Source organism: Wyeomyia smithii, chromosome 2 (genome assembly GCF_029784165.1).
Source record: "Wyeomyia smithii strain HCP4-BCI-WySm-NY-G18 chromosome 2, ASM2978416v1, whole genome shotgun sequence".
Taxonomy (NCBI): Eukaryota; Metazoa; Arthropoda; class Insecta; order Diptera; family Culicidae; genus Wyeomyia; species Wyeomyia smithii.
The window spans coordinates 233041898-233061237 of NC_073695.1; the positions used below are offsets into that span (position 1 = coordinate 233041898).

General features: G+C 38.9%; 2 protein-coding genes across 4 annotated transcripts in view; both read right to left on the reverse strand.

Moving 5' to 3' along the window:
* Positions 1–19340, reverse strand: part of LOC129720389 (atypical protein kinase C) — a 261544-nt gene that overhangs the window by 42430 nt on the left and 199774 nt on the right. For all 3 annotated transcript variants that reach the window (XR_008727256.1, XM_055671860.1, XM_055671859.1), the window contains exon 7: positions 2671–2756. Coding sequence is in view for 2 of the 3 variants with exons in the window: in XM_055671860.1 (XP_055527835.1) it covers positions 2671–2756 (86 nt within the window). In the remaining variant the exon portion in view is untranslated. The remainder of the gene's footprint in view (positions 1–2670; positions 2757–19340) is intronic.
* Positions 3720–5551, reverse strand: LOC129720394 (lipase 3-like). The gene is made up of 3 exons (XM_055671868.1): positions 4932–5551; positions 4291–4857; positions 3720–4231 (listed from the first exon to the last, which is right to left on the reverse strand). The coding sequence occupies exons 1-3, from the start codon at positions 5214–5216 to the stop codon at positions 3737–3739; spliced, it is 1347 nt and encodes a 448-aa protein (XP_055527843.1). The 5' UTR covers positions 5217–5551; the 3' UTR covers positions 3720–3736.

Here is a 19340-nt window from a genome sequence, read left to right on the forward strand (position 1 = left end):
GTTTTTCGGCGAGCAGCAGAAACACAGCACAAAATAGAAAGAAAAGCGCAGTCTAAAAAATTGCTACACGCAGCACTCACAATCACAAAGCTAAACAATAAGTAAACGGTGAATATTCACTCTGCTCTTCTCACATATTGAGAAGAATACCAAGAAAAAAACTTTCAGTATGAAGCTTTTTCCAAAAACGTTTGTATAAAGAGTGTTAGCACGAATTACAACAATCTGATCTGTACATAATGCATTAATATAATCACGAAACATTGCCGAACGTATGATTTGTGGAAAAAGGTTCATTGAATGAAGTTATGTTACCAACGTCATTTTGTTGTAGAAACAGCGATTTTTATTTCACTGTTTCTTCAACCGATTGACGTACATCCATCGTAGTATGCGACAAGTCGCTCAACATTTTTTTTCATAATCAGGCAAAAAGTCGCGAATTCGAGAATACTTTTTTGGAAATGAATTTAGTTTGGAATATAATAGCATTCGTGCCCTCTGTCATCTTTCATCAGCACTTCATCCGTACAAAAAGCAAGTGCGTTTTAGTTGTCCACGAGCATGGACCTAGCTTCTTGGCCATAGAGGGCTACAGTATGATCAAAGTTTTGTAGATAGTCAACTTCGTTCCGCGGCGAGTTTTATTCGAGCAGTGCGTCCTCCGGAGTCCAAAAAAGGCACGATTTTCCGTCATATGAACTCGACGAATTTCTCTGCTAATGTCGTTCTCGGTAATCACCAGTTAGCCTGGGTGCACGCACTTGCCAATTTCCTCGATTCCATCCCCGTTAAGCTGAATCCGTGGTCGGAGATTAACACGGTCTTCTCTGGGGTTAATTGTAGGCTTCTGTTCATCATTCCGATTCGGGAAATATCCTTATTGAGTCGTATTCGATAATTTTGGGATGTTTTCCAGAGAGCAGAAGTCTTCATCTTGGATTTCAAACAGGCTTAATTTCTGATCATTTTAAGCTATTTTTTGGAAAAATTGTTTCAAATATGTGTTTTACTTGGACGGAACCCTTCTCTTGCAGAGAATAGAGAGGTGTCGTACCACCAAAGAAATATTTCCTGCTCCCAAAAACATCTACATGCCAAATTTGGTTAAATTTGCGAGTCGTTGAATGCAATAAAAGCATCACAAACATAGTTGGGTTGGATTTACGTCACGTTGAGTAGAAATGGCGGATACGTCATTTCGTTTTCGTGAATTGATGACGCTATTTTTTGCACTTTTGATATAATTTCGGTGCCTTTAGGTCCGGTTTGGTGTGTTCTATCATTTAATCGCAAAAAACACAAATCGGCCACTTTGGCGCTTACGTCAGTTTGCGAGATTACGGCAGTTCAGCACAATGAACTTTGTGCTGACATCTAAATCAAATGAACATCATCAAATATAACATTTTGTAGTTTTCGTGAGAAAAAATCTGATTCAAAAAAAAAATGTTTTTTTTTAGATATTTAAGTTACATCAAAATTTTTATGTGTGTTTCTACGCATGTTTTGTCTTACGATGTTTATTTATTCTGGAAGGAAAAATTTACTGTCTACAACTTTGCCGAGGATATCATATCAATCAAACAAATCGTTGCGGCTTTGATTGTTTTTTTTCTTCTTAGAAATATTTAACATTTTTTTCATTTCACCATGATTAGACAACTGTTAATGTTTAATTACCCTTCTGTAGTTAGAAAAAAAGGATTAAAAAAATGAGCATTTTAAGGCGTTCAAATTTTACTTTTTTTCGAAAGAAAGTGGTGTTTATTTTTTTCCGAGAGATAAAATATTTATCTACAACTTTGCCGAAAACGTTATACTGATCAAACGAATCGTTCTGGCTCTAAAAATATTTGTAGTTCAAGGTAATTTTTATCTTGAACTACTTTATTTTAAAATTAGTCGTGATTCGGCAAAAAATTGTGAAAGCAAAAATGACATCTTTAATCTATAGAAACACGAAAAAAATTGAAAAATTGTCGTTTAAGATTATTGCTTTCTTTTTATGGCATTAAAAAGCAGCAGTTAAACACTAAGAATACATTGCTACTCCCAGGTATTATTTTGTCGGTTATTTCTGCAATTTTAGTTGATTTAATCAATCGCAGGTAACATACGAGCGATCAAACATGTTATGATATGTTGCAATATTTTCCAATGATAATTTTCAATTGAATAAAAACTATATATTAGTAATAAATAATTTGAATTAAAATATTTTTTTAAATAAATTGAGCTTTAATTTGTGCTTAATAAACAAAATGTAATGTTTTAAAGCTTGAAAAAATAAATAAAAATTTTCAATTTGAAATAATTTTTCATGGTCTCTCCGAAGATTACTATTTTCGATGTTTTTTGTTGTTGAATATTTGACCGTATTTAATGATTTGACTTGTTAAAGTTTGAATAATTGAGCTTTTTTCCTGACCAAATGATAAGTTTCCAGATATTTTTTGTTCCATTTCCGCTTATATTATTAAAGTGTTACAATCACTCTAAATTGCTTGTGGAATTCGTAAACCACCATCGTATGGCTCCCAGACTCAATATATCACGGAACCCCGTCTAACTGTCTCGTCTGTATATTTATTATGTTCAGGTCTGAGTCTCTTGTTGGAAACGGCTCGATTCGAAACAAATCTAAATTAAAATCTAAATCAGACTTACCCGGTTGAAACGCTTTGCCTGGAATATGTGTCCATTTATCCGATACAGCTTGCGCCATCTCCTGGCACCTCGTCGGTAGATGCTGCCTGCAAAGCGAAAACGGAAATGGGTTTTGCGTTAGAATAAACTCTTCATCAGTCAATCAATCAGATCAATTGGCAATAATCTCCTGTAGTCTTGTTAAAATAAAATAAAGTAATCTTCAATTTGTTTAAACACTTATTATTTCGTTCAAGTTAAGTTTTTCAGAGTGAGAGCTTGCAACAAAATGACTCATTTGGTTTTCGGGAAATGTGGTTGCTGGCGTTGATGTTAATTTCACGCTTGAAGCTTCAATCGGTTTTACATGGCACTCGTAACTTTAGCACCCGCACTTAATCGCTTCTGCGAAACCGTCGAAAAGGTCATTACGCTCGAGTTTTCAGGCAACAAAGATCAGAGAAAACGCTGCCCTGGAGTGTAATCGTCAGCCCGTGCGTTAACTGGAGTGAGGGCCGTTTATTTTTCCCACAAAGCACATTCCCTCTCCCACAAAAGTGCTTTTCGCCTAAATTACTGCCAGCTGCTGTTTGGTGAGACTTGATTGCATTTGCACCTGGACGAGTGAACATCGTCCTCGACGATGGCGCTGGTAGCAGCTCGGACCGTGAAAAAAAATGAACAAAGTGATGTTTCTGCACGAAATAATGCACATCCCTTATCGTCGTTGACGTCGTCATCGTCAGCAGCATCGTAGGACCACTCATGCATACAAGTGTCACGGACACGCTTTGGTTCGTGTTTCGAAATGTTTGCTCGACCCTTTCTTCCAGATCTGAGGCGGGTAGCCGAATGAGCGAATTGGTTTATGCCGGTGGGAGGCATTAGCAGCGGTAGAATTCCCGAAAACAAAGAGCAAAATACGACATTTCAGCTAATGACCCGAATAGCTAGTAGTTCAACCGTGACGATAGCTGCTCTCAGCTTGTAATGTAGTGCATTTCAACACAAACGGGCGGGGAAAGTGTTTACTGACTTTCGGTTTACACTTCTCTTCCCTAATAAAACAATAAAGCTTAGATGGCATTTATTCAACAATCCACTTGATCACTTCCTTATAAACAATTTGGAACGCAGAATCGGCGTAGATAAAGTCTGAATGTTGCAACTTATTGTACGAACGCATTCTCAGCCGTTCGCTGTTTATCAGTTTGGACGCTAACCGTTGCACGCCGGAGGGATCAACAATTTTATCGGCTAACCCGTAGTGAATATTGATCGGCGCTGTAACCCGATCCAGGCGATATTCCGGGGGAGTACTTCTGCCGTATAGGCGGAGGTTCTTTTTTATTCCATAGTCGAATGGTGCGAATCGCTTGCTCCAGATGATTTGCACGTAATGCATCACTTCCCGCATCGAACCACCGGCCGGTAAACTCGGGTAAATCCGATCGATCCATGTTCGATTCATGCCAGCACTTTCACCAGCAATGATTTGATAATATAGATCCAAGCATGCTTGCTTTTTCGATTCGCAAACATCCACGGCGAGCTGATTGGTAGCGTACAGAGCGTACACCGACTGGAAGTGAGCTCGATCAGATTTAGAATTCCAGGATGGATAAGTGAAAGCGTACTTACATGTAAAAATTTGGGAATTTTTAGAGCGGGAAGAGCTAAAAATCGGTACCACGTATTAGACACGAATGTTCCCGGTGCCATAGCATCCAAACCGATCAATTTATCATTGTACGCTGGACGAGAAGAAAGTAGAACCATAGCCATAGCTCCTCCTTCCGAGAAGGCCACCAGACGGAGCCGAGGACGATTTGTTTCTTCCAGAACCCGGTCGATTGAGGCCGCAAGATCATAATAACCCAACTCGTGCCAACTGTAATCCCAAAACTCTTTCGAACAAGTGCAGAGCTTCAAATGCTGATGAGAATTAAGCGAGGATCGGGTATTCGCCAACCAAACGTCAAATCCAAGATCCACTAACTGATAAGCCAATGATCGGCCAGGTCCAAGAACCAACCAGTCGGCCGAAGAATGCAGAATTCCATGCTGTAACAATATCACCTCCCGGCTAGAGTTCACGGGCGTTGGCCTATTTCCACTCCAAATCCGGTACAACTTAAGAACGTAGCCATCTTCCGTCACGACGCGATGCGGTGTACCTTGGTAGCCATCTATTTCCAATAACTGGTCCTATAAACAAGCCAAAACAAGAGACGCTAATTGATGCTAAATCAATAACGGTGTTTAACATTGCCGTATCTCACCGTTCGCTCACGGTTCAAAGGCAACGAGTCCAGAAAGGCGTTAATCGGATCACAAATGCAGTCGTTTCGAAGCAGCAGTGCCTGGACTCCGCACGACCATAAACTCCCGATAGTCAACAACACCGCTACAGTCCACGCGGGGAACATTCCAGAGTAACTGCACTGATCAGGAAATCCAGTATAGAATGACACTACATCGACCACGGAACTGCGTGATGTGGCTGGCACACCGTTGTTTGAACTAATGATGATTCTCGCTGAAGCATCAAGATCGTAAGCATCCATATCACCGCCAACAACCGAAACCCCATCCTGCCTCGAAGTGTAAGAAATCCAACGTTTGACGGTAGAGTTAATGTTTAATTGATTAAATCTGCCGACGCCAGCTGACAACTGCGACGCTTGACGATTGTTTTTGTTGTTATTCTTTCACGTTTCGTTGGTGGCTGAAGCCCTGCTGAAATAATCGGCAGGTAGTTTTTCGGTGGTAGGTAATTGTGAACCAGCACGTACTGGATAAATAGAGACGTAATTGCAGGTAGCGCGTCGATCGTGCCGCACTGGAGAGCTTTGCACTTGACCTTGACGATCTCGCGGTGTGCGATATCGAACGTGCGCACGATCGCATACTTCACCAGTGGACGCTATTGTTGAGCATCCCGCCGCCGTGCGCTTTCTTCGTCTCTCTCTCTCTCTCGTCGTCTGCCAGTCGTCGTCTACCGTTTTGCGAACGATTCTCGATCCATAATCGATACGATCCGTCCCAGCTGACACTCTGGGGCTGAACATCGATTCGATACCATAGATCTACTGAAGAGGTGCAAATTGAGTAATGGTACGAGTATTGTTACTTTTAACAATCGGCGAAGGACTACAAGTAGTTATTAAAAATTATCGACAGAGACTTTATGGTTTTGCTCACTTAGATACATAGTTGTATGCTGCTAAGGATTTCCAATGTCCACCAGCAAGTGCAGAAGGTACTGAGGCATAAGCTTCCAAGGTTGTGCTGTGCTGGTTTTTTTGTTTATTTCTAACCATCTGTTTGAGAGTCTGTCAAGTCACGAGGAAATTAAGATGATTGAAACAAAGTACAGAGCATGTACATTGCGGTTGGACCGAAGCGTATTGATTTATAATTCTATGTTGACTTTTATTGTGTAATATGCAGTGCTGATGCTGACAACTAATTTCTTTGCTTGATTAGAACTGGTTGATTTTAATCATTACTAGCGTAGGATATAAAGTCTGCTTAACAAATTTACGTAGTGTATAGAAAACATTGGAATTACCTAAAACGTTTTGATTATCCGGAATTTTAGACTCGATTATCCGGAATTTTATTTTTTTTGCGTTCGGGTTTGATTTTTGTTCCGAATTTTACCTTTACCATCCCTTCTGGCATATTTGTTACTCTTTATGCTACTTCTGACATGTTTGGAACATGTTCGAATCATGTGAAAATATTTTATGTCCAATTTTTTTTGCTTCTCAAAATTCTACCCCTTTTCGCCTTACAAATAATTTCTGGTTACGCCATTGCATCATGCAAGTAAAATAACAAAAGGAAATATTTATTTTAGGTTCGTTAATCGCAAGTTTGAATAATTTTTCTGCAATTCGATTATCCGAAATTAATTTTCGTTTGATATTTCGCATAATCGATTCCGACCTGTGCCATGAAATATATTTTTTTTTAAAGCCATTTCGTAGATTATTTTCGAGAAAATGATTATTTTCAACCTTTTTTCATCCAAAATACATCTGCGCTTATGTAAAAACCAAAATCCTAATAAATGATTTTGAACGATAAAGTTGGCATATAATGCGCAATTATGGAGTCCTCAAGATTTAGTGATGATCCGTGCTCATTAGGGTGTCCCAAAATAAATCAATGTTGAAAAAGTCAAGGTGCTCAGCCCTAAATTGGAAGATAATGTTATTTATAGTATTTTTGTAGAACATTTCAGCTTTCTAAAAAATCGTTTTCAGGTTTCCCAAACGTGATTTATGAAAAAATGACTTTTTCAAGCTACAAATTCACCCTTTTGCATTTTTTTTAAATCTGTTCGATTCCTACATTTTTCGATATATTTTTTTATTTCTGTGGGGTTGTTAATGAATATTTTGCATGGTTTGGTTCAGCATCGCATTCAATCATTTGACTCACAGAGCCAATTGGACATCACTAAAATGTGATTTTTTTATCATAATTTGTAGATAAAACCCTTCAAAACACATATAAAAATGTTTTTGATCAATAACTGAAATTTTTACTGCTAATTGGGTTCAAGACGAAAATGTACATAAAAAAGATCCTTAATATTTTATCGGGGGGCTGAGATATAAGCGTTTAGACATGTGATGGAAAACTATGCATTTTGTCAAAAATGCCACTAAAGCTCAAAATCTCCATTGCACAGTGTTTTATCTTGCCGTTTGTGCGTATAATTTCCTTAATAGTGATTCAAATGTTGATTATAGCCATAAGGTATGTTCGGAGGAGTTTCAGGATATTCAAAAATGCATCTTTGAATGTAGAAAGATGGGTATCAATCCACCAATGAGTGAGATAAAAAATTTACTTTTCAATCAGACTAAGATAGATACAAGGTGTCTTCGACAAAGCTTTAGGTTATCTTAAAACTAGAAACTTTACCGAAGACATCATGTTTCTATTTGTTACATATTACGTGCAACATTGAGTTTTTCAGTGGAAGGCACTAGAAATCATAATTTTCCTTCTAACTTTTTTCGCAGTTTTTTTCCGAATTTTTAAACCCACTACTAAGTTATCAGCCATCCAAAAACGCATTTGTTTTCTGAACATTGTTATTTTTTATCTCCCAAAATAAAACAGTTATTAAACATATTTGTTAAAATGCATAGTTTTCCATCATATATAAAAACGCCAATATCTCAGCTCCCCGATAAGATATCAAGTATCTTTTTTCATGTAAATTTTCGTCGTAAATCCCGCTTTGCAATGAAAATTTCAGCTCTTGATCAAAAATTTTTTTTATTTGTGTTTTGAAGGGTTTTATCTAAAAATTATGAGAAAAATTAATTTTTCTACAATGTTTAATGGGCTCTGGGAGTCAAAAAACTAAATGCAGTGCTGAACTGAACCATGCAAAATATTCAGAAACAACCCCACAGAAATGAAAAAATATATTGAAAAATGTAGGAATCGAACAGAATTGAAAAAAGTGCAAGAGAAATGGTTTGCAGCTTAAAAAAGTCATTTTTTCATAAATCACGTTTGCGCAAACTGAAAACAATTTTTTAGAAAGTCGAAATGTTCTACAAAAATGCTCTAAATAACATTATTACATTACATTTCAATTTGAAGCTGAGCACCTTGACTTTTTCAACATCGTTTTTTTTGGGTCTCCCCTGCTCATACTTTTCAACCGAATAAAAAAGTCATCAAAGTATTTTATAATGAGACAAGTTTTGAAATGTGCGATCAACTCCTTCATCGAAATTTTTACGTTTAACCTTCCGTTTAAACCTTTTATAACTATCTTGGCTAAGATAAACCTTATAAAACTAAATTTCCTAAATTGAAACTTCTATACAAAGCCCATGAATTGCTGACAATATTTTTAAATCCAGTAAATCTATAATTACCAAAAAGCTCGATAAAATCAGTTCCACATTAAGTCTAAAGCAATAAAAAAATTCCAAATGCTAAAACACACCTGGTGCAATCTCAAAATATTGTTATAATTATCGATAGTATCTGTCAACGATAAGACAAATTCAAATTTAAACTAGTCAAATAAACGCCCTCCTTGAGTCTCCTATTGGAAAAGTTTCAAGAGTCAAGATAGGTAAAAAAGTTAAATTATATATTAAGCTTGAAACTGGCAGCCGTCCACTCCGGATCAGACGCTGTTTATGGCATCACCCGACATATAAACTTTGATAACAGTTTAACAACTATACTTGCAATTTTTTTTAACTCAGTCATTTCTGAACCGATTTCCAATATTAAGGCAGTTTTGGAAAGAAAATGAATATAGCTTTCAAAAGATTTACTGGTTTGTACTAATATCACTAGTACATGTTGAGTTATTTGAGTTTAAATATAATTTTTTAGATTTTTTCACGCATTTTTTCAATTTAATTTTTGTGAGAAAGATACTACAAATACACTAAACTTTTGAAATTATGCTCAGTGACGAAACAAACAAAAGTGGTTTTGTGAAAATCGGTGAATATTTGGCTGAGTTATATATTTTTTAAGAAAACCAGAATTTTTGGCTTCTATCCCACAATTATTTCGCGGTGCTACAAATGGTGAAAAAACACAAGAACTTCTGAAGTGACCCAGTGTAGGTTGTAGATCTTGTTGAGTTTAACATTCGCTCATACTAGAAATTTTCCAAACACCCCCAAAATCTGAAGTTATGGTAAAAATACGGTTTTTTGAACCACAGGGTATAAATTTTTTTTTAACTCAGTCATTTCTCAACCGATTTTCAATGTTTAGGCAGTTTTGGAAAGAAGATAAACAGAGCTTTCAAAACATCTACTGGTTTGTACTAATATCACTAACCTACACTAGGTGACTTCAGAAGTTCTTGCATTTTTTTTTTTTCATTTGTAGCACAGTGTTATCTTGCATAACACCCAGGTCTCCTACTTTAATTATTTGCGCAAAGACTGTTCTTCTATGGTGTAGTCCAGCGGTTCTCAACCGTGGTTTGTTCGCGTACCCCTTGGCGATATTTTTTATATCGTTTGTACTCCCTGGCTTGGAATGTTCTGAATTTCTACATAGGATGCAGGGCTTTTGATAATCATGTCAATTCGGCCATCATCTGCGTAAAACATTCGGCAGCCAGGTGAAAGCATTGTTTCGATTTCGTTGATGAAAAGTACAAACAGCAATGGTCCAGGATTGCTTCCTTAGGGCACTTCAGGAGGATTGGAAAATGTCTGAGATTGGGCAGAACCGATTCTTACAATTCTTTCTATCACATAGGATCTAAACCAGGTGCCAAAGCGGGAGAAGAGCCGACTTTCTCCAATCTTGCCAAGAGAATGCCACGATTTACTCAATCAAACACAGCTCTGAGATCCGTGTAAACAGCAGCGTCAACTTGGGCACCAGCATCCATGGTTCTGAAGCACAGGGAGACGAGTTGGACAAGGTTGGTAAAGACAGACTGCATCGGAAAGAGTCCATGTTAGGCTGTAGAAATGTAGAGCTGGCTGCAGGCAAAAACATCGTTCATAAAATTCTCGGACAAATTGAAATAGCAAAAAGCGAAGTGATGCAACGATAGTTTTCGCATGATGTACTCTGGTAAATACTATTTGAAAACAATCTGTAGGAAACAAATGCATCGTGGAAATATATACTCAAAATGAAATAAACATAAATCAAGAATACACAATATTTGAGTAAAAGAGAAAATAATTTAATAACATTCATAGACATATATGATAATTATTACACAATCCACTTTTTTGAAGCAAACATATAAATGAATAATCTTGAAAATTTAACCGCCCCTCTCCATTAACGAATAGAAAAAAAAATTTAAAAACATAACGAGGTTATTTCGAAATCAAGAATCAGCAAAATACATCAATACATGCCACCAAAGTTCGAAAAAGGGTGAAAGTATGATTATAATTATATTCCAAAACTAAGAATTGAATCCGGTATGTTCCAGCCGGAATAAAAAAAACCCTTCTTAATACGAACTCCGAATGTTGTCGAATTTGTAAACTTGTTATCGGCCGCAATCAGCAAAAGTAACCATTAACGGGCTCTTCGTATTTAAATTTTATATTTTTGTATATTTTTTTTCTTCTACATTGGAGCTCCAAAAATACATTGGAGGAGTTTACAACCACAGTTTACCACATATATGATAACAATTCGTTTCTACATACTGAGTCCTGATAGTAATTCAGCAAAAATTGATTCCAACAGACAACGGAAGCATCCGCGAAGTAATGGTTCCAATTCATCCTCCTCTTTAAAGTGGTTAAATCTGCTAGCCTACAGGTCTAAGATGAAACCTTGTACTGCCGTCCGGCCAAGTTTATTTGGTAATAATCGGAAGCCAATGACGCCTCCGGTTGATCGCTTTTGCGGAATCGATTCGAAATTCCGTCCCTTCCTTCCTGACGCCACGTGTACCAGATTCGACTTTATCAGCAACCGATATCGCACAAAAAATAGAAGGCATTTCATCGCTGGAGGCCAGCGGTGGCAGGTCAGACCGCAAAACACCAACGCACACACAAACCGATGCACGTAGATACGATTTAATTAAACCAAACAACAACCACCGTTCGAGTTAGTGTGTTTGAGTAAATTTCTGAATTAAAACAAAAAATTGTTGCTGTAACCTTCGTCAAACTAGTTAATTACGAGTTTTGCTTTTTTCATAACTGGTATGCTGAAAAATTACCATGGGATTCTAATATTCCGCAATTGAATCCGCTTTCATGTATCAGTTATTTCAATGAAGCAAATTTGTGTTCTTACAATAATCGGATCGGATCAGACAAGCAATAAATATATTCCAGCGCGAAGCCCAAAGTAACATCCCCCATCGGTAGATTGCGTTGATGTTTAATCTCCCGTGAAACAAGTTTTGCCTACAGCGAAGGGAGAAGTTGGGGGGTGGGGGGGTGTTTAGGAAAATTTTTTAGGAGATGTTAATTTCTGACGCCGAAATAGAACATCGCTGCGATGGTGAGATAAATGGTAGTTCCACCAGTTTACATTAAAGTTTATGATGATTCGCATCTCGGAAAATTTGTCGGTCTGGCAGGAACCCGATGTTAGAGGATTTGTTGTTGCCAACATTGTGCGGAAATTATCGATAATTAAATTTTACCATTTCCGCATAATCTTATTATTATGAAAGCCCAAAAATTTGATCAACAGTGTTTGTCGATGCTCTACGAGAAAAATCCAACTAATTTTGGAAAACGCAAATGAAGTAAAGATGGCGAAGCACAAAAAAACCTGCGAGATGGATTAAAACTGACTTCTGACAGTTTTGCGAATCAGCACCAGCTTCACTGCTCCTATATCATTTCAGGGACAATAGCTTCAATGTGGACGAGAACAAATATTAGCTAACACGTGAGGATTTTTTGCTGTTGTAATCAGCAACTGCGCTGCGCATGGGAACGTGACAGCGAGAAACAGGATGTAATGTTCCAGTTTGGTCCCGCTTGACTCGATCTGTGAGCTTCTTTGAAACTTAAAAAGCGCCTCAGTAGCATAGCAACGATATTCAACGGGGAACCCAGGAATGGATGCCCATCATGCACCAGTCTCCATCGTACCGTAACAATGTAATGTGTTTCTCCATCAAGGATTTCTCATTAGTGCGCGTAGGGGTGTACGTGTGTATAACACTAGCATAAGACGGAAAATGTCGAATAATGAGTTTCACAGTTAAAGTATTATTGACTCTAGCCTTTCTACTTGGTGCGAGAAATGGTATGTTATCCGCTAGTTACCAACAGGAGAAAGGGAAAATAATTACATCTAAATATCGTGTTTCAATAAGGCGGACGTAATCAAACCACCCTGCTCATCGTTTTCACGGCACAGAGTTAAATTTGAGCATGATTTTGGAGAGTCATTAACTAACTAAGGCCGGAAAGGCAAGGTTATATACCAGTGATAACTGTTAATTTTGTGTAAATAATACTCTGAACGAGTAAAAACTTCGAAACGTTCCTTCATGCATTCATTGGAAACCAAATTTCCGATAACAGATATAATAATAAGCATCCCGTGGTTGAATGAAGCGAACTTCGCCAAAAAAGTTCAAGAGATTAAATCATCACTTCTCAGGAAATGCGTACCCCCTTCTCTTTTACAGCGAGGTGGAAACGGAAATCGAAAGCCAAACAAACCAGCAACAGACTTATCGGTTCGTTTGCAGCTTCCTTCCTCCGTACGGTACATCGATTCCTTCGGAGAGCAATTTTTACGTTATTCGTGCACCATTCTTGGTTATTGCTACTGGCGTTGGTTCGCTCGCGATTCTTCGCTGTCTTTCACTATTGAAGCGTTATGCTGCGCTATGCTTAATTGAATTTCGACAGCGAGTTCGCTATTTACTGAAGACAGAGTAAAAAGCCTAGCGCTGTAATTTCAATTGTCTGTTCGTTTGAGAGGTGCTTTTTAGTCGTTTGAAGTGAACATAAATGAAGCACGTCTGTTACGAAATGGGGCGTGCGGCGAACAGAGCGAGTTTCGTTTGGTCCAAATTGGCCATCCGTATCCCTTTCGAAAAAAGCACACAACGAACGATTAGATCGAAACTGGAACATTAGTCGAACATTTTTTTATCAGACATAACATTTTTGGGGGAGAAAACAGAGTCTAGCTGATTGAAATTTAAATTCTTTTTTAAGAAATCCAAAACATAACAGATATAAAATTTAAAAGTCCTACACAATCATTTACGTCAAAACCGCCAAATCAATTGTTACTATTGAAAACCGTCAAAAGTCATGATTCCATTTTTTACAAATACTGAAATCATGCTATTAAACATTTCAAACATCTAAAAATAGTTAAAACAGTGATGTTTTCAGTAAACAAAATAATTTAGGGTAATATTCCAATACTAAAGATATAAAAATTTACTTCGTACAACTCGTGAATAACCCATTCCCGGTGAAGAGAAACAAAAATTTACGACGAAAAATGACCTTTAAACTCGTATCACTCAGCAAACACATGCACAATTGACACAAACTTTATTGAATATTGTAGATCGATCTGTTCCCTAACCGTATTAAATAGTTTCGTCCTTCAAAGGCCACACGGCATCACCCGCCGGGAATGGGTTGATACACCTGCGCCACAACCCATTTCCTTGTTTTCTGCCGAGTATTATTCGCAGGATTCCACGCGCGAAAAATCCAAGCGTCGACGATCGACCTTTTTCAACGTTCATGATTCATGCCCGTAGAGCTCCACCGGCATGATCAGCGTCCTGTAGAGCACAAAATTTCATGCGGATCTATAGACTGCTGGACTTACGCTGGCTACGCAATCCGTAATAAGCCCTGTTCGCTGCTGCAATCCGTCTCTCCACCTCACGGCTCACCTCGTTGTCGCATGTTACGAGTGTTCTGAGATAAACAAATTCATCAACCACTTCGAAAGCATCTCCATCCGACAGCAATGTAACATCAACGCTCGTAGGACTACTATGCACTCTGCAGTCCCCATGTGCTTTGCTTTGGTAGTGTTAATGATGAGTTAAACTCTTGTAGCTTCACTTCTGAGAGCCGTAAGGGCGTCCTTCACAGCACTACGATTAACAACGATGATATCGATGACATCCGCAAAACCTGAGATTTCAAATTGATAGTACTGCTTTTCTGCACACTGCCCTTCGTACAGCAACTTCCTATGGCTATGTTGAACAGACCAACGTCACAAACGCACCCCAAGCTTCACCCGCTGTTTAGAATCTCTTTGTTGGGAAACTATGATCGAGCATAATCTGCCACAACTCGTTGTGTTTCACGCCGCCATGAAGTCTACAAAAAGATGATGTGTCTGCAAGTTGTATTCTCAAAACATGTCAAGAATCTGTTTCAAGGTGAACATCTGGTCCGTTGGGAATCGTCTAGCTCAAAAACCGCGCTGGTATTTCCCAAAAAAGGTTTTCTGCAACGGCCTTAGGCTATGAGGTAGAATACAGGAGAGAATTTTATAACTACGCGAAATTCCGAATATCAAATCCAATGGTTCCGAAATTCTCGAAAATTCCAATATACCAAAATCCTTAAACCCAAGAATCCCAGTTTTTCGCAACCGAAGATGCTTAATGAACTCAAATGAACTTAATGAACTTTCGACCTTTCGTCTTAATGACTTAAATACAGGTCGGACTCGATTATCCAGAGTATCAAATTTATCCGGATGAACGAAAACAAATTTCAAAGTTGCAATCAACGAACAAAAAACAATTGTTTTCTTTCGTTGTTGTATTTGTATGATGCAGTGGCATATGCTACGCTTCTCAAGTCTTCTGCACACACACTTTCGAGATACCCGTTATTCTTCATGCACTCGCCGAAGTAGCTGCTGCTGCTGCACCGCCACGTAAAAACTCTTTTGTCTTGCTACTCAGTGACTGTAAAAGAGTACGCGAGTTTTTGCTTGCGAGTAGTAGTACTCAACTAAAATTGTTCGACTAGAAGGAGTGTTTGAAAAAATGTGCTCGAAAACGAAAATGCTTTCTTCATCTACCCAGTTTTGGTTCTTGCACCGACAGCTGATCGCACTGCTTTGGTAAGCTTTGCAATCTAATGCAGAACCGAAGCAAACTGCTGCCAAGTAGTCCCTTGCCCTATTCAAAATATTTTTTGTCCCTCCGCAACCATCGCAATGCATCTTGAAAAAATTGTCCTCGGCTGGTTGGAGGCCGTTCCCAAATCACGTCATATAGAAGGGGAAGAGAGGGGGGGGGGGGTTGTCAAAAGACCACTAAAGACTACGCACGAGGGTGGAGGTGGTAACAAAATGACCACGTGGTCTTTTTTTTCGGACTTATAATTTATTGTTGCCACCAAGTCATGAATGAAACTTTTGCATTTTAGAAATATCGAATGTACAAAAATTTCAACAATAAGAATGTATAAATTTAAGTGATTTTTTGGCACTTGACGAATGAAAAAACCACGTGGTTAGAGTCGCAAAGGGAGGGGGGGGGGGGGTAACGGAGTGGTTTAAAAAGTGAGCAAAACATGACCACGTGGTTTAGGAACGGTTCCTTGTGCTCTCGAATAGGGGAGTACACGCGAGTAGGAGAGTAGGCGAGAGTGTGTGCATATGATCTCGGGAGCTAATGCGAGCAAGGAAAACAGCGAGAAAGAACGAGAAACAGCTTGAATGGAGAATACTCCAGTGTGTGATATCGGTAGCAACGAGAACCTCACTTGAGGTGTGGCATGCTGTTTATGAGTGAGACTAACAACATTACTTAATGACAATTGTATGAAATTGGCTCTGCAGAGCGAGTGTCTTAGTAATAAAAAAGCACTTAGCATGTTCTCTTCTTTGCTGCAAAGTTTTTTAGACTCTCGTACGGTGGCAGATTTAGCGGATCGTTTTATGGTAGGCTACGCAGAGCAAATATTATGAACTTTTTTTGAACAGATTTGATTCGGGCGTCTGTGCTATTGTGGTAAGAGTTCAACATTACCGAAGCAGATTCCAATGGCAATATTCGATGCTGTTGGCAGTGAGGTATAACTTCAAATCATCGGCATAAAAAAGACAACGACCATCTCCAAGTTTGTAAGTTTAGCCAGCAATATGGAATAATCAACCATGTCAAATGCCGCTTAAGGTCAATATAAACTGCATTCAGAATAAATCCGTGTTGTTTCGCCTTTTATTTTGGAAAAATAAGTGTTTCGATACAATGATCTCGAATAACTTAGAGCAGGCAGAGAGAGAGAGGTAATTCCCCGATAGTTGCGTATAGGTGTACCAGAATTGGCTCTAAACACTGAACTAAAATATGTTACAAAGAGGTTGCATTTATTAGCCATGGTGCTAGCTGTATGTTGATTCAAGAATATGGTAGTCTGAATACTTGGCGCTTCGATCCCATAAAATTACACAATGATTTTGGGTTACGTTTAAGATTTAGGTGAAACTGAACTGCTTTACAGGAACTTAAGTTCAGCAGTCGCGACATGACGTCGGTGAAGTTGAGAGTTCAAGCTTCGGTACTAACGACTCGCGTTTTGTAAGGACATCTCGCTGGAGTACGTACTATTTGGGGACGGGGAGACTCTGTCATTTTTTTTGTATTAATACAGAGAATATCACAGGGAATGATTGGTATTTATTCATGTCGTCTGTGCTAGGAAAGCTTGCATGTGATTGGTTCATTGTTTGCGTAAATTTGTCCTTAAAACTTTTTATCAATTTTCACCGCTGAGTAATGGAATAATAGTGATAGCTAGCGTATTATGAAATTGTCTAACATTTTATCTATCCAACAATATATTGGTTGATGTTATCCATTTTGTGGCTATGCTGTTATTATCGTTTGAAATCTGAAGGAACATTTTCCGATTTCATTTCCAATTTTACAGAATGTACCCCAGTACACAAAACAAAGACTGCAATTTTGCAATTTTCAGTTTCCTTCTAACATGGGTAAACAAAATAACTATAGACAAAAAACATGATCCTTTCGAAACCATAATTTATCGACTTCACGCGTGGACAACGTTATCTTGCAACACTCAGTTACGTTCGTTATTTGAAATATTAAACTTTCTGTTTGTGTTCTGACGAATCTGTCATCGCTGTCCACATTTCAACCGACTGTGCAATCGCTTGCATAACTGCTCATTTGAGAGTTCATAACTTTGCTTTGATGGATGTGTTCAAAGGGGAGAGCTTTACGATGCGCTCGATTCTCATGGAGACGCTTGGCCATTCACCGATCGACTGAAGTTCCGCTCCGTGTGCAATGTGTGACTCTCAAACCGTGCATTACCACGCCATTACCTAGATAGTCGTCGTTTTGAATGATGTTTTTTTATTCAACTTTTTTGTTTCGTTTGAAGCACGATATGACCGCTCACAATCATCATCGGCAGGTTTGCGTATGTAAAATCCGTCGTCGCCCGTTGGTGTTGTTTTATGTAAATTTTCGACATCCTTTATTGCCACTTTCGGAGCTTGCTCACATTGTCGTGGCACCCAGACTCAGTGTTCCCGATGTACGATTGGCAAAATTTTACCGAATCAAGAAGAGCCCAGCAGAAAAAAAAGATGTTTGAAATCCGAACAACTTGGATCGTCGTTTTTGAGATTGCTTTTTGATAGCTTCTCAAGCTGTCGTTCTCGTCAATGTTACACGGTCGTCCGGATAGCGAGAACCGAAACAAAAACCCATTCCACCCCACCGTTAGTTGGATTGAAGCTCCAAATCAGACCAGAGCTTACGCAACAGGCGCGGCGGTTGTATGGAGGTGAAGGATGAGAAGTAAAATACCTCCGTTGAGAAATTGGCTGCATTTTGGGTGCATTGTTTCTCTGTTGCATATTTCCAGGAAAAACGATCTGTTTGCTTCGGGTCATTTGTTCTGGTTCTTTGCGATATTAGTTACCGTTCATTCTGCCGTAGCAGCTTTTTCGGCTGATTACATGCAAATCTTCTGTCCTTCGTCACTCTGACTGAACTGAGACAGCGGTTCTACGCAGAACAGTATAATGCTAAGCTATGTTTTGTTTGAGTTACAAGTAGCAGAGACACCTTTCTTACAAAACTGTCTGTCAAACGCGAGAGAGAGAAAACAACAAGAATGGTTACTTGTTGGCAAATTAAAGGAATACTGGAAACTTGTTAGACGGCTTACCAGAGAAACTGGTGTTTGATTGCAATAATCAATTATGGGAATGGACTTAAACATACACAACCTTGATCAATTTATAGCGAATTTATCTTCTCTTGGCTAGTTCCTTGTTCAATCTACAATACCGAACCGGCAGCACAAGCAATATGCGCTGTAACAACGCGTCACTGTTTTAAATGCAAATGATTGCCTCTTGTGTGCTATCATCCGCAAGTCCTACAGGAAACCGACACGCTGCTTACTGCTGTTGACCTAGAGGATGTGTTACACGCGTATTTCCGGTCACCAGCTGATGATGCATGTATTCAGGCGCAAAAGGTGTTACGGCATATTATTACCGGAAGCCAGCTATTCTGCCTCCGCCGGACCAAACAGAACCTGTGTGGCCACACATGTTCTTACTTGATTTACAGGAGCCAAGTGGTGGGAGGCCGGTGCAAAAACGCATATCCTCTTTGCTGCTAATGCCGAGCCGAGCATCACTTGTGTGCTTCGTTGAGCCTGCCTTTCGTAACTGCTGCGGCTGGTCCTGGGCCCGGCTCCAGAGGATATTAAACAAATGTACACACCAGATTGCGCTGCAGCAATTTCAATTAACATCAAATCTGCTGTAATGGGATAAAAGCAACGTGTTCGAATGCCGTGTTGAGTACAGCACGTTAACGTTGCGGGCTTTTGTTGGAGGGTCAAGTAACAATCGTGAAACTTGGCCTGAATCTTTCCGATTTTAGATAAAAATAGCAAAACATTTCCAGCCGTTGATTAAACCAGCATTAATAGTAAACAGATTGATTTCGATCTAGAATACCATCTAGGAACGGGAATAATATTTCAACGTGAGCTAGAAACTCATTACTTTGAACTTGTGTCATTGTGCTGCACACAAATCCTATCGTTCGTGGCGTATATTTTCCAGGGGCAATCGAGCGCATTTTTTGAAGCCAACAAATAAATCAACTTGACATGGTGGAGGCGAATTGGAGTGCGAAAGAAACTGTTGTTTTGGGGAGTGAT

Bases quoted from the DNA above. Each gene is read 5' to 3' on its own strand.
- LOC129720394 (XM_055671868.1), bottom strand. From the start codon at position 5,216: ATGGATGCTTACGATCTTGATGCTTCAGCGAGAATCATCATTAGTTCA. The intron at 4,858-4,931 runs GTGAGATACGGC...GCTTGTTTATAG, and splicing joins CTTTGAACCGTGAGCGAACG to GACCAGTTATTGGAAATAGA. The intron at 4,232-4,290 runs GTAAGTACGCTT...GCTCACTTCCAG, and splicing joins AAATTCCCAAATTTTTACAT to TCGGTGTACGCTCTGTACGC.